Here is a 12,246-nt window from a genome sequence, read left to right as displayed (position 1 = left end):
AGGATGGGCCTGCTGTCCCAAGGACCCCTCACCCATCCCAGTCCTGTCCCCCTGACAGGAGTCAGGAGTTAAGTCCGGTGCCTGCAGCCCATCTGGTACCAGGAGACGGTCCAGGCTAAGAGGAGGGAGAAAGTCTGCAGCTCCCTGTCATCTGAGGCAGCATCTGCGTCAGCAAAACCCTGCAGGTGGCTCCTAGCAGGGACGGGAGTAGATGGGCCACTGTCTCCAAGGCATGGCAGGACATCCACCCAGGGTCCTCCCTCCTGACCCCACCTGGTGCCCTCCAGACAACGCAACCTAAGATTGGGCCGTGAGCATCCTTCGCCAGGTTGGGGTTGTTTCTGTACAGAAACACAAAGCCAGGCTCATTTGCCGAGAAAGCAGGAAGCGAGTGCTGATTTTCCCACCTGACGGACACCCAGGTCTCCCTGCCTGGCACCTCATGCCCTGCGGCTCAGCTGCCTCTCGCCCTCAGGGGCCCAGTTCCCATCCCCCTTTCATCCAGGCCTCTGAGCAGGCGTCTCCCCCAACCTTAGCCAGACTCAGGGGCCTCTTTCATCTCCTCCTGGCTCTTCTCCACCTCCGAGGGCCCATATCTGCCTGTGCCTCTCTCCAGCATCCCTGCTGCTCACCACCACCAGCTCCTCCATCCCCAAACACACTCTGCTTGGGCCTCCTTCCGAGCCTCCTTTGGCTGATGCTCTGAGGATTGAAGCCCGCTCCTCCTGTACAGCCCCTCCTGACTCCTATGACCTCAGTCCTTGGATGTCCTTATGATCATGTCTGCCTGCTGCATCGCCCTCACCACCCTCACTGACCCCAGCATACCTGTCATCATCATGACCATCATAGCCATGATCACCACCATCATCGTCATCACCACCACCACCACCACCATCATCACCACCACCATCACCATCACCATCGGTATCATCACTATCACCACCATCATCTTCACCATCATCGCTGAAGTCACCACCAGAACTGTTCTCACCTCCACAGAGTGGTCACTCTGCACTCTCCAGGGGCCGGATCCTTTGCTAAGCTCTTCCCATGTGGTTTGCACACACCTGACCCTCATCTCAGCCTAGAGGAGGAGCTGCTGTCTCCCTATTTACAGAGAAGGAAACTGAAAACGGCCAGCTCTAGCCAAGGGGCTGTGCTGCTCCACAGGCACCACTGGGGTGGAATCGAGTCTTAGAAGAGACCACAGGACTGGACCCGCACATTCCTCAGGCCCCCCCGCAAGAGCACCCCTTGTCCACCTCAGCCCTGTCTGTCCACGCTGCCCACACCTAGGGTGGAGATACAGGCTGGGACTCAGCCCCAGAAACAGAAATTACCATGCAAGGAGACATAATGTCTGTAGCTGCAGGCCCTCTTTCCTTCCCCTGGGTGAGTTTTAGTGTATTTTTTTATTAAGAAGGTGTGTCTCCTTTCTTGAACCAGGCCAGTAAGGGAGCCCATGGCCCAGCCTGGACGAGGAGGGGTGGGCACGGCGGGCATTTAGAATCTCCGGTCCCTGTGGTGGGCAGTTTGGGTCAGGGACGCCTGGCAGAGCGAGGTTCCTGGGCACATGGGCCCTGGCAGCCACATCTGGTTGTACTCAGCAGATCCCAGCTCTGGGGCCCCTATCCTGCCCTTTCCCTCCCTTTTCCGAAGCACAGAGAGTGGATTCATCGTGACGCCATTGTTCCCATTGGCCCACGTCCTTTCCCACCGCGTGTTCCTACAACCCGAGCTTTCTGTCGCTGCCGGGAACCCACCCCAGTCCCGTCTTTTCTAAAAGGAGCGGCAGGGTCCGCACACACCTAAGCTCAGCTAACAACTCCCGCTTTCGGGAAGAGGCGCACAGATGCATCCTGCCACCTCGAGGCCACGCTGCTTTTGTCAGACCTGCCTCCCGGCGCCGAGGAACGCAAAGGGGCCTTTTCTGCTGGCAGACTGCCAAGACTGGGGACAAATTTGGGGTTCTTTCTGTGTCTGTTTCTGATGCCCCCGCCCACTCCCCACCTCCAGAAGGCCCCCTGCCAAGCTATTTGTACACAACCCGGGAGAATGAGGTTGGGCACACTGTGCACAGGTGCCAGGAACCCCGGAGAGGACTTGGCTGCGGCCACCAGCCCCGCGGGGATGAGGCGGACAGCCAGCCACACCCGCGGGCTCAGGAAGGTGCCCACTGACCCACGGTTTCCCATCTGTCCCCCAGCCCTCGGCCAGAGACTGGAAAGCAGCTGCTGGGCCCTGGGTGTCCCCTACCTGTTCACGGCTGTCTTCAGCCCGTCCTGGGTGGGAGGAGTCTGGGGAGCTGGAGCCCAGCCCCGGGAGAGGCCAGAGGACGTGGGCACTGACACTGGGGCCCTCCAAGCTCCCGCGGTGGCGCGTCCTTTCACTTACTGGGAGGTGCCGTTTCTGAAGCTGCCGCTTCGACGACGTCCGTCCGTCCTTGGGCCTCTTGGATGGCCCTGGGCAGAGGCCTCAGGGGCCACGACGTGGCCTGAACTGGGGCAGCCAGCAGCTGCTTTCCAACGTGAGGCCACCTGCAGAGGGCGGCCAGCTGGCAGAGGAATCCCGGCCTGGACGGCGCACGGGGCCTTGCTGGGGCCGCGGCGGAGGCCTGGGGCCTCCAGGAGCAGGGGCTCGCGTCTCTGGTGGGATGGAGTCAGCCTTGGGCTGGGGGTTTGTGCTTCTCTTAGCAGAAAACTCGTGTGCCCTGTTCTTCCGGAGAGAATGGAAGGGCCATTTGTGGCTGTTTCTAGGAGACCACCCGGCCAAGAAGCTCGCGGCTGGCGCGTGGGGAGCGGCCGAGGTCACGGCTCTGCCGCCGGCCTCCTCTCCTCGCTCGGGGCAGGGCTGGCACGAGGCCCTGGAGCAAGGAGGGAACCAAGCCGGCAGGCAGACTGCCTCTAAAAGGCAGCGATTCCGAGGCTTCAGGAAAAGACCTGTGGGCTCGCCAGCCCGCTGCCCGAGGCTCTTCCCCCCTGGCACCTGGGGGCAGGACTGGGGGCCGTGATCGCCACTTCCCCGCGCCTGACCCTGCGTGCGAGCACACATGCACACCCACAGTCCCACACGTGAGTGTGCACACCACTCATGCTCATTCGCATGTAGGGCCCAAAACACAGTCTCCTATGCCCTCGTGCACATGCACACACGCGTACAGAGGCTCGCCCGGTGTGTGCGCTCACACGCACATAAACACGCCCACAAGTGCAGGCCGTCAGTCCGGGGCCACCCCTCACTGGCCCCGGCACCTCCTTGTGGTGGTGCCCTGCCAGCCCCTCCTCCACGTCATCCTGGGCCAGGCCTGCACCACTGCCCCCAGGACAACAGCGATCTCCAAGCTGACCCTCCCAGGCAACTTCGGACGATGCTGTGGGTAGACGCAGCCTCCTTGACGGTGCCTGTGCCCTGGCCCCTCGCCTGGGGACCTGGATAGGTCCGGTGCCTTCCTAGCCGTCTGCCCTCAAGCCCAGCTGGAGCCACTCCGGAATCACAGGGCCGCACCCTGCACCACCAGGCCCCGGTGACCCGTGACACGCCTCAGCCAGCAGAGGCCTCTCAGCGGTGTAGGAGCCTGACCCAGCGCTGCATCCTGGGTTGTCCCTGGGACCTGCAGGCAGCAGTGTGGCCCACAGAGGCAGGCCGCAGGCTCTGTGATGGGGGGGTGATACAGGGAGGGCCCCTGGGACGAGGCCGCAGGCAAGCAAGTGCTCAGACCACAGAAGACGGGGAGCCCCACCGATGGTACTCAGGGAGGCGGCAGAGGGGCTGACGTGGGGTCCCAGGCACCAGGCCAGGCAGGCACTGCGCCACCTGAGGCAGGAAGCTGCCAGCAGCCAGTGGCCGACTTTGCACGTTGGTCCCATCTGAAGGAGCTGGGGAAGCAGGTGAAGTCACCATCCCTGACTGGTGGCAGACGGCCTCAACCCCCAGGGTCACAGGGGCGAGAGCCCCCTGACCCCTTGCAGGTAGGGTGTTCTTGCCATATCTGCAGACTGCCAGGCGCTTGGCCACCTCAGGAGACTGCCCACTGTGTCCCCCTGTGGACAGGGCTCCGAGGCCATGACCAGGGTGCTGGGAGGAGACCAGGCTGGAGCTGCATTGCTGGGAGGTACATCCAGGGCACCTGCTGTGCAGTGCCCACTAAGGACAGGCCAGACCTCGGCTCCACCCGTCCGCCTCCCTTCTTCTCTCCCCATGCTGTGGTTCCCACCAGACGGCTGCCAAAGATCTGCCGTCAGGGGCTGGACAGTGCGGGTGTCTGAGGCCACAAGACACACAGAGAGGCTGGTGCGTCCTGGCTCTTATCCAGGCCCCAGACCAGGCATCCAGCCCCGGGGAAGGAGGAGATGGCGGTGGAGGGGGGTGGTTCCCAGCAGGCCCTGGGGGTCAGGCCCCTCACAGCCCTGCTCACCTGCTCCCAGACGTGCAGGGGCAGAGGGCCAGGGGTCCAGGAGAGCCTTGGGAGAAGGCACCCCTGTGGCCCCGGCTCCCTCTGTGGTCTTGGGGATCTTGTGGCCCCCTCTCCTCTGACGCTTGGTTTCAGGCAGGACCCCCCCCCCACCTCTGAGTTCACTCCCATTGTGACCTGCGGCTTTGGCACTGGAAGGAACGCGGTAGGTATCTTTTGACACTCCTCTGGGACTCTCCCTCTAGCTGGTGTGATTCCTGAACAAGGAATTTACAGCACAAATTTTCCTTTAAAAATATGGACCCTTCATGCTATTCTGCCACAATTAAGCACAGACGATAAACATTAATGCCTGTTATCACCCCAAGAGGCGGTGAAATTTCTAGAAGTTCCCTGCTACCCGTTTTGTCACTTTTATTGGCAAGATTGGATTAGCGGCAAAGGGCACCTTGATTTTTAAAATCATCTTACAGTTGTGGGTGATTCTTCATGGATCCCAGCTGATGAATTCTCAGAACCATCGTTCAACAGTGAAAAAGAGGAGACACTCAGATCAATTGGGAACATTTCAAGGGAGGGTTTTGTGCACTAAAAAAAGGTGACCTGAGGTTCCCCTCACTGCTGTGGCTTTTTTGGGTTCCCAAATCCAGTTTACAGGGGATTGTTTGACGCCCCCGGGCTCAGCCAGCCCGACAGCGGCCCTCCAGCAATTATCCGCACCTGCATTAGGACTCAAGGGGCTTAAATTACTCGGGGGTGTGGGGCCCCCTGCAAGGCAGACACCCCACTGACAGCAATGAACATAAAAGGTCCTGCTGTCTGAAGCGGTGGGTGGGAATCACAAAAGGGTAAGGGGCTAAATATAAAGATCTTTCTGAACGTGGAGTCAGCGTGCTTTGTTACTAGAGTCTGGGCGCTACGATTTCACCAAAACAGGGCTTAGAGTCTCTGGCAACAGTCAGCGACATCGCCGCCTTCTCAACAAATAGCGAGTCGTCTACCGGGAAGTTGAAGACACGTAATCGACTGAAGTATTCCTCATCAACAAAATAATACAATACAGAGGTTTGAATTCCATGTTACTGCCATTAGGCCTTTGGAGAGAGAAAGCATTTTCTCTCCTCATCTTACTTATCTGCATAATCGGGGGCCAAGTTTTCAGAGGTTTCATTTTCTGAATTGCCCGTGGGATGGGGAAGGAAGGCTGCCGTCCACTGTCCTACAGGTTCAGAGCACCTGGCCCCAGGCGCTGAAGGCCTGCCTTGTGGGGTGGGCTGTGGGGACAGGCTGAGACCCCGAGGCGGGGGTCTTTCCGGGACCCCCTCCTTGCTGCACAGATGCAGGCTTCAGGCACCCGTGGTTCTGAAACAGTGATGAGAGGCCATGGATACTTCGTCCAGAGAAGCCTGGGGTGCAGGGCACCGAGCGCCTGCAGCAGGACCAGGTGGCTGCCCTGCCTGCTGGGCTCTTGAGAAAAAGTTGAACTGGGTAATTGCCTTAAAATATAAGATGTCGCCTGCTCTGCTCTGATTTTAGGCCAGCCTCACGGGATGCTTCTGCTCTGAGCCTGCGTCCCTCCCCGTCTCCCTGGGCAGGCCAACTTCCAACATCCAACCTCCAGAAACCCCTAACCACTCCAGGGTTTGAACCTGAGCTCGTGCTCCAGCGGCAGGGGGCCGGATGGGAGGCCCCAGCAGCTCACCCCGACTTGCAGTAGGTCCTTACCTGCACCTGGGGCCGCACACCTGCACCCAGCACCACCTCTGGGGGCAAGGCCACAGGTGCCGCCTGTCAGGGCCCGCTGGACCCGACCCTGTGGCCAGGCCTCCCAGCGCGGCCTTTGTCCACCCAGGGCCTCAGCGCAGGACCCTGAGTGTGAGAGCCCAGAGGGGCCACCATCCAGGACCAGGGTGGCTGCCCAGGGCACTGCTTCCTGTTGAGGGAGTGAACCCTCCCGGACAGTGGCAGGAGGGCAGGGCAGGGCGGGAGCCACAGCTCCTAACCCCCAGCGCTCAGTACCGGCTTGCCTGCCCCTTCTGGTGGGCCGCCCCTCCCTGGGGCCCTCATTAGGTCCCAAAGCTGCGACCCCCCCCAACCCCTGCACAACCACAGCATCTCCCGCCCACCCCATTGATCTAGCAGAGCCAGCATCTTCACCACGAGCCCCTTTGCTATCATTCACTGCCCTCGGTCCTGGCCTGGGTTAGCTGTCCTGGGTGGGGCCTGCTTCCCAAGAGGAGATGCAGGATGCAGGATGGGAGGGTGGGGATGGGGGCATGGACCAGCCTCCCCTTCGGCGGTTCATCCCACGGAGGCAGAGGGGAGGCAGAGGTGGCAGGAGGCCCAGATCCCCACCCGCCGGCTGCGCACCCAGCAGGGCCCCGTGGTGTAGGCTGATGACCAGATTTCTGACTTGGGCTCCCAAATCACTCGGCAAAGGTGGCTGGTTGATGCGAAATACCCAGTCTCCCCTTCTTCTCTGGTAACAGAACCTGGTCATAGCTGGAAATTGTGTTTCTTGTCTCCTTGTGGCCTGGGGTGGTTGCATAACCAATGAGGTGTGAGCGGCAGTGGGTGGAATACCCAGAGAGCTTCTCAGAAGGGAAGGCCCCTCCTTCCTGCTTCTTGCTAGCTGGAATAGGGACATGATGGCTGGCACTTGTGCAGCCCTCTTGGACCATGAGGTGATGGGCAAAAGATGGCAGAGCAGCAGAATAGGAAACAGAAGCTGGAGTTCCTGGTGATCAGGAGGGAGGTCACCCCTGCCTCTAAACTCACGTCAGGAACAAACAGCGATGGGGCTGAGGCCATGATTGTGTTAGAAGCAGCCAAACCTCACTGCAAGCACATAGTCCGCCTAGGAAGAAGCCAAACTTAGCAGGTGCTCGTGTGAGCTCAGTGCCCCACTGAGTCAGCTGGGGAGAGACAGGTAACCGGGGGAGGGGGTGCCCTGCTGAGCACAGGGTGCCCGAGCGACAGGACAAAAGCTGTCCTGTGTTTGGCTGTGCTGTGTGTGGACGCCTGTGACCCTGGGCTGGAAGGGACCAACGTGGAAGCACATTTCATGGGACTCCCTCCTCCAGGGTCACTGTGCTTCAAGAGGGACAGTCAGAGATTTTCTGGCCCAAATTTATTTCAGGACTTGTACCAAATCGCCTTTCAAGCTAAAACCCTCTGCCCCGCACTCGAGAGACCTGTGGTGAGGAGATCCTGGCTGTGGCCAGAGCTGTAGGGGGATGCCCTCTGACATCCAGGGCCCCCACCCTCCACGACTGCGTCCCTCCTCACACAGCCCTCGCCCAGGTGAGCGCAGAGGCAGGCGGCGGCTCGGGCTGGAACCCGAGACCCCTGGACTCTCTGAAGGCTTGAAAAAGGCTCTCAGACCCTTGGCGAAGGCCTGGCCTAGGGGAGGACAAGCAAGGAAGGGCTGTGGCTGGGGGCGGGGGTGAATGTGAGGCGGACGGTCTCGAGGACACACAGGTTCACTCCCAGGAGGAAAGGGTCCTGCTCTGTGATCCTGTGCACGTGGGGCTTGCACTTTGTGCCTTCTCAGACAGTGGATAAGGAAAACTTAGAAGCTAAAGAAGAAGGGAGGGTATAGCTCAAATGGGAGAGTGCGTGCTTGGCACGCACGAGGTCCTGGGTTCAATCCCTGGGACCACCACCGAAAAAAATAAGTGAATAAACCTAAGTACCTTCCCTCTGCAAAAATAAACAAACAAATAGGTAAAAACAAATAAGGGAAGATCTCTGTCCCTGGAGAGCCTGAGAATAAGCCATTTTACTTAAAAAAAAGCCTCACTCACTCCCCGCCCCCGCAGCCCCGTGCTCCCCTCCGGCGCCGCTCCATCCCGGGGTCCCAGGTCCTGCCGGCCGCACCCTAGGCCCCAGCAGCCCCGGCCCCCTCCTTCCTGCTGACCAGGAGCTGGGACACGAGGTGACCCCTCCAGGCCCCCACTTTCAACCGTGATTATCTCGGTTTCTCTTACTTGGACTAACCACAATCCTACTCACGGCAGAGCTCGAACATCAGGACAGACGGAGGACAGACGGACACAGCGTGTTCGTGACCCTGAGCCGGCCCAGACCCCTGCTAACATGTCTGAGGGGTTGGGGGACGCTCTGAAGGCAGCTGTGTTGGGGAAGACTTTCAGTGGGAATGGTCCTGCGTGAACCTGTTCCCACAAAGGGAACGGTCAGTTTTAGGAGAAGCAAAAGCAGAGCTCAGCCCCCTGGCCTCTGGGCAGCGGGCCCTCTCCCTTCTCAGGTGCACTTCTTAGGTCAGACCCTGTGGCTGGGATGGAGGGGGTGCAGCGGGGCACCGGGTCAGGGTCATGGAGGCAGATGCTGTGACGGCCTCGGTTTGTACAAGAGGAAACATGGTGGAGACTCTGGGTAGGTCCCCAGACACACCTGGGGGGGACCCAGGGCCTCTGACTCAGCGCCAGATGCAGAGAGTTGAGGGCTGGAACTGAGTGGATCTTACAAGAGCGGAAACCTGGTCCCCGGCTTCTCCAAAGGCAGTTTCTACGGCTCGATACCCACATCCCGCCAAGCCAAGTCCAGCCCGCCAGCCCGCCTTGGCCCACGCGGGACCCAGTTCAGGCCAGGATTCCTGCGAGCCCTCCCCTCCAGAGCGGCCCTGAAATCCCTCCGGGGAGGCCTGGCACCCAGGGGGCGCTTTTACGCAGAAATAGGAGCACATTCTTCGACGCAGCTAAACTTGCTGCTATAAACTGAGGTGGAAGCAGAGAGGGGGTCTCAGGCCAGGCCACCAAGGGGCCCTTGCCCCACCAGGTGACCCACTGGCCCTGCCTGACCCGTGAGGGCAGGACCCGGGCCTCGGTCTGAACGCTGCCTTGTCTCAGTGAGACAGGAGCGGAGGAGTCGGGCACAGCCATTAAAAGAAGGACACAGCAACTGAGGATATGACAAAAACTGGGTAGAACCAACCAGGCCCGGAGATGGCTGAAGACTCAACCTCCAGGCGACCTTGAGCCTCACTGTCCGCTCACTGCAATGTATCAGCATGGTGAATGGCCCTCCCACAGGTGCCAAGACAGTTCCCAGGCTGACCATAAAAGGCCAAATGTGGGTGGTCCCAGTTCCTGGGAATCCCAGCCCCCAAATGGTCGGAATAAGCCTCCAGCTCGTTAGCATATGAAGTTACCGCGCCTATAAAAACTAGCAACCCCTGCCCCGGGCCTCTCGCCTTCAGAGCCGCCTGCGCACCGTCTGAGGAGCACGTCTCCCCGAACAAATGTACCTCACTCCCCCTGGGCTCACTCTTGAGTTCTTCTCTGCGCGAAGCCAAGGACCCTCACTTGGCGGGGCGCCTCCCAGGGACCCGCCCGAAGCCTGGGGCCCAGCCCTCCTTTCGTGCCCCGCTTTCCTGCAACACCAGCCCCACACAGCCGCCCTGGCTGGCCCGGGCTGTGGACTCGGCAAGTCTCTGCCCCCGACCCCGCCCCACCCCGGCCGCACCCAGAGCGGGAGCCCTAACTGTGAGGTCGGGCCCCGCAGACGGCTGAGGAGAGCGTGCGGGCCCGTACACCAGAGCAGAGTGTGTGCGGGTCCCGGGCGGGGGCCCGGCCCCAGACACCGGCGCCCTAGGCGGGTCGGGCGCAGCTGCACTTCCCACGCCGAGGGCGAGGGACCCGGCGGACCCCGCGGCCCATGCTGGGCGGGATGCCTTCTACCATTACCGCAACGCCCCTGCACCGGGAGGGTTGGATCTGTGACGGACTGCAGTGACTGGACTCTGATCCGCTCCAAGTGCCACCACGGCCTCCGGGAATAATCCCAAAAACCCATGGGAAGCCAGACCTGTGTTCTAGTGAGTGGGTTTTGCTCGCCCGGGCCTGGGGGAGCCGGGCTTTGCCGGTGCCGGAGCCGCATCGCCGCCGTGAGAATCGGGGGCCGGCGCATGTGGCGATGCCGTGCGCTCCAGTCAGAGTGGAATCAGCCGGAAATCAGGTGAACACGCGTGACTGTCAGGCCCACAAGGTCCCTACAGACACCCTGGGGGCCCAGAGTCCTGTCCAGGCTGACCACAGGCCTCCCAGGGCAGTGGCCTTGGTGGGGTTGCCATCCTCCAGGGATAGCCCTGAGCAGAAACAGCCCTCAGATCATCGGCCAGGTGAACAAACAGGAGGACTTCACTCTGTGGTCACGGTGACAAGGGGAGGTGAGTGTGGAGAGCACAGGACAGCGCCGCGGCAGACTCAGGACCGCTGACCCCAACCCCACGAGGGCCCTGGGTCTGCATGGTGAGCACGGGCAGCAGCCTGGATGCCAGGTCAGCAGCCCCCAGCCTGCCGTTTAACCCCCTGCCACGGCGATAGCCCTTCGGAAGCAGGTCCCACTTGTTGTCCGGCCGAGGTCTGCTGGGGCCTGGGCACCGCTTTCCCAGGATGGCCTGTGTCTCCCAGGTCCACTCATCTCAGGGCTCAACTTTGTTTCCTCCTGTCCGGCTTTGGGGCCACCGCTGTCACCCTGAACACTCAAGCTCATGCTGCCCACCGCAGACCCTTGGTTGACAGCACTCACCGGCCCGGCGCATGGGGTCTGCCTCAGCGGGCGGCGAGTCGGCATCGGCACTTCCTAGGGCAGCTCTGGGCTCCAGGCCCCCGGACTGGGGGCTGGACAGAGGGAAGGAGAGACACTGGAACCCGCTGCGGAGGGAAGGACAGGGCTGGGCTCTGCCTGACGCCAAGCTAGGGGTGACACCTGGCTGCAGGGAACAAGGGGGCCCTGGGGCAGGTCCAGGGAGGAGGAAGGGCCAAGGTGGCCACACTGAGACCAGGGAAGTGAGAAGGAAGGGGCAGGGGAGGGACTCTCCCTGAAGCCCTGTCCTCCCTGCCTCCCTGTCCCCCTGCCCAGACCCCCTCCCTGCCCCCCTGTACCCCTGTCTGGCCCCCACTGTCTGAAGGTGCCTCCCCTTCCCCCCACCAGACAGTGTGCGTGTCCCCAGTGCTCACAGTGTCCTGGAGGGTGTGGGAGGGGCTCAGAGTCGAGGAGGAACCCCTCCCTGCCCTGCAAGGGGGTCCCCCAGGGTCCCCCATACTCACAATGGGGTCTGGATGGGTGTCTCTCTGCCACCTTCGTCCACTTTGAAGAAGATGACCTCCGAGTATGCTGGGAGCTGCACACGCCTGACACCCGCTGAGACCTTCAAAACCCTGCCGTCCTCGCCTTCAGAAGGAGGGAGGGCGTGTGTGCAAGGGGCGGGGTGGGGCGGGGCCTCAGGGCCCAGGTCTCATCCCGTCCCGCTGGGCCACAGAGCCCCAGGAGGAGCCGGGTGCTGGCCCCGCCGCGACCGCAATGCCCTGAGCGCTCTGCTTATGTCCGGGTCCCTCTGCTCCTCCCGGCCCCGGCCCTGGGCTGAGCCTTCTACACTCCCCGGGACACCTCCACCCCTTGATGGGAGTTCTGACTCAGTCCAGTTCTGGGAGGTCTCTCCAGGACGGACTGTCCTTGCTGGCTGGCCTCAGGGCCTCCCTACTCAGGCCGCGGGGGGCTGCAGTGAGCACCCGCAGCGAGGCTAGCTCTGTGGTGCTGGTCACCCACCTCCCACCGTGACCCGGGGGAGGGCCCAACCTCTGGCCCACATCCGCAAGGCACCGAGCACAGGCCTGGCCGTCTGGACTCAGGGGTTCAGAGCCAACACCGAGCATGGACCAGTGCCAGTAAGGGCCCTGCCTGTCCAGCCCGGGCTGCTGAGATCTGCTGAGACGCGCAGGGCAAACCCGGGAGTATGTGGACTTGGAGAGAAGAGGAACCGGGTGGGGCATAAAGACCACCAGTGGGCTGACTGGCCTCGCTTTCTGGTC

At 61.6% G+C, this 12,246-nt stretch overlaps 1 protein-coding gene across 5 annotated transcripts in view; it reads right to left on the bottom strand.

Moving 5' to 3' along the window:
* MORN1 (MORN repeat containing 1) overlaps positions 1–12,246 on the bottom strand; it is a 52,189-nt gene that overhangs the window by 18,172 nt on the left and 21,771 nt on the right. For 2 of the 5 annotated variants that reach the window (XM_072975574.1, XM_072975573.1), the window contains exons 9-11: positions 11,485–11,608; positions 10,964–11,088; positions 2,398–2,713 (exon numbers count right to left, since the gene is read on the bottom strand). In XM_072975574.1, the coding sequence (XP_072831675.1) occupies positions 2,398–2,713; positions 10,964–11,088; positions 11,485–11,608 (565 nt within the window). Of the gene's footprint in view, positions 1–2,397; positions 2,719–10,963; positions 11,089–11,484; positions 11,609–12,246 lie in introns of those variants that run through there. The other 3 variants (XM_072975575.1, XM_072975576.1, XM_072975577.1) reach the window with 2 other exon arrangements.

This window comes from Vicugna pacos, chromosome 13, assembly GCF_048564905.1.
Source record: "Vicugna pacos chromosome 13, VicPac4, whole genome shotgun sequence".
Lineage (NCBI taxonomy): Eukaryota > Metazoa > Chordata > Mammalia > Artiodactyla > Camelidae > Vicugna > Vicugna pacos.
The sequence above is the reverse complement of the archived record's forward strand: the minus strand, read 5'-3'. Positions and strand labels throughout refer to the sequence as shown.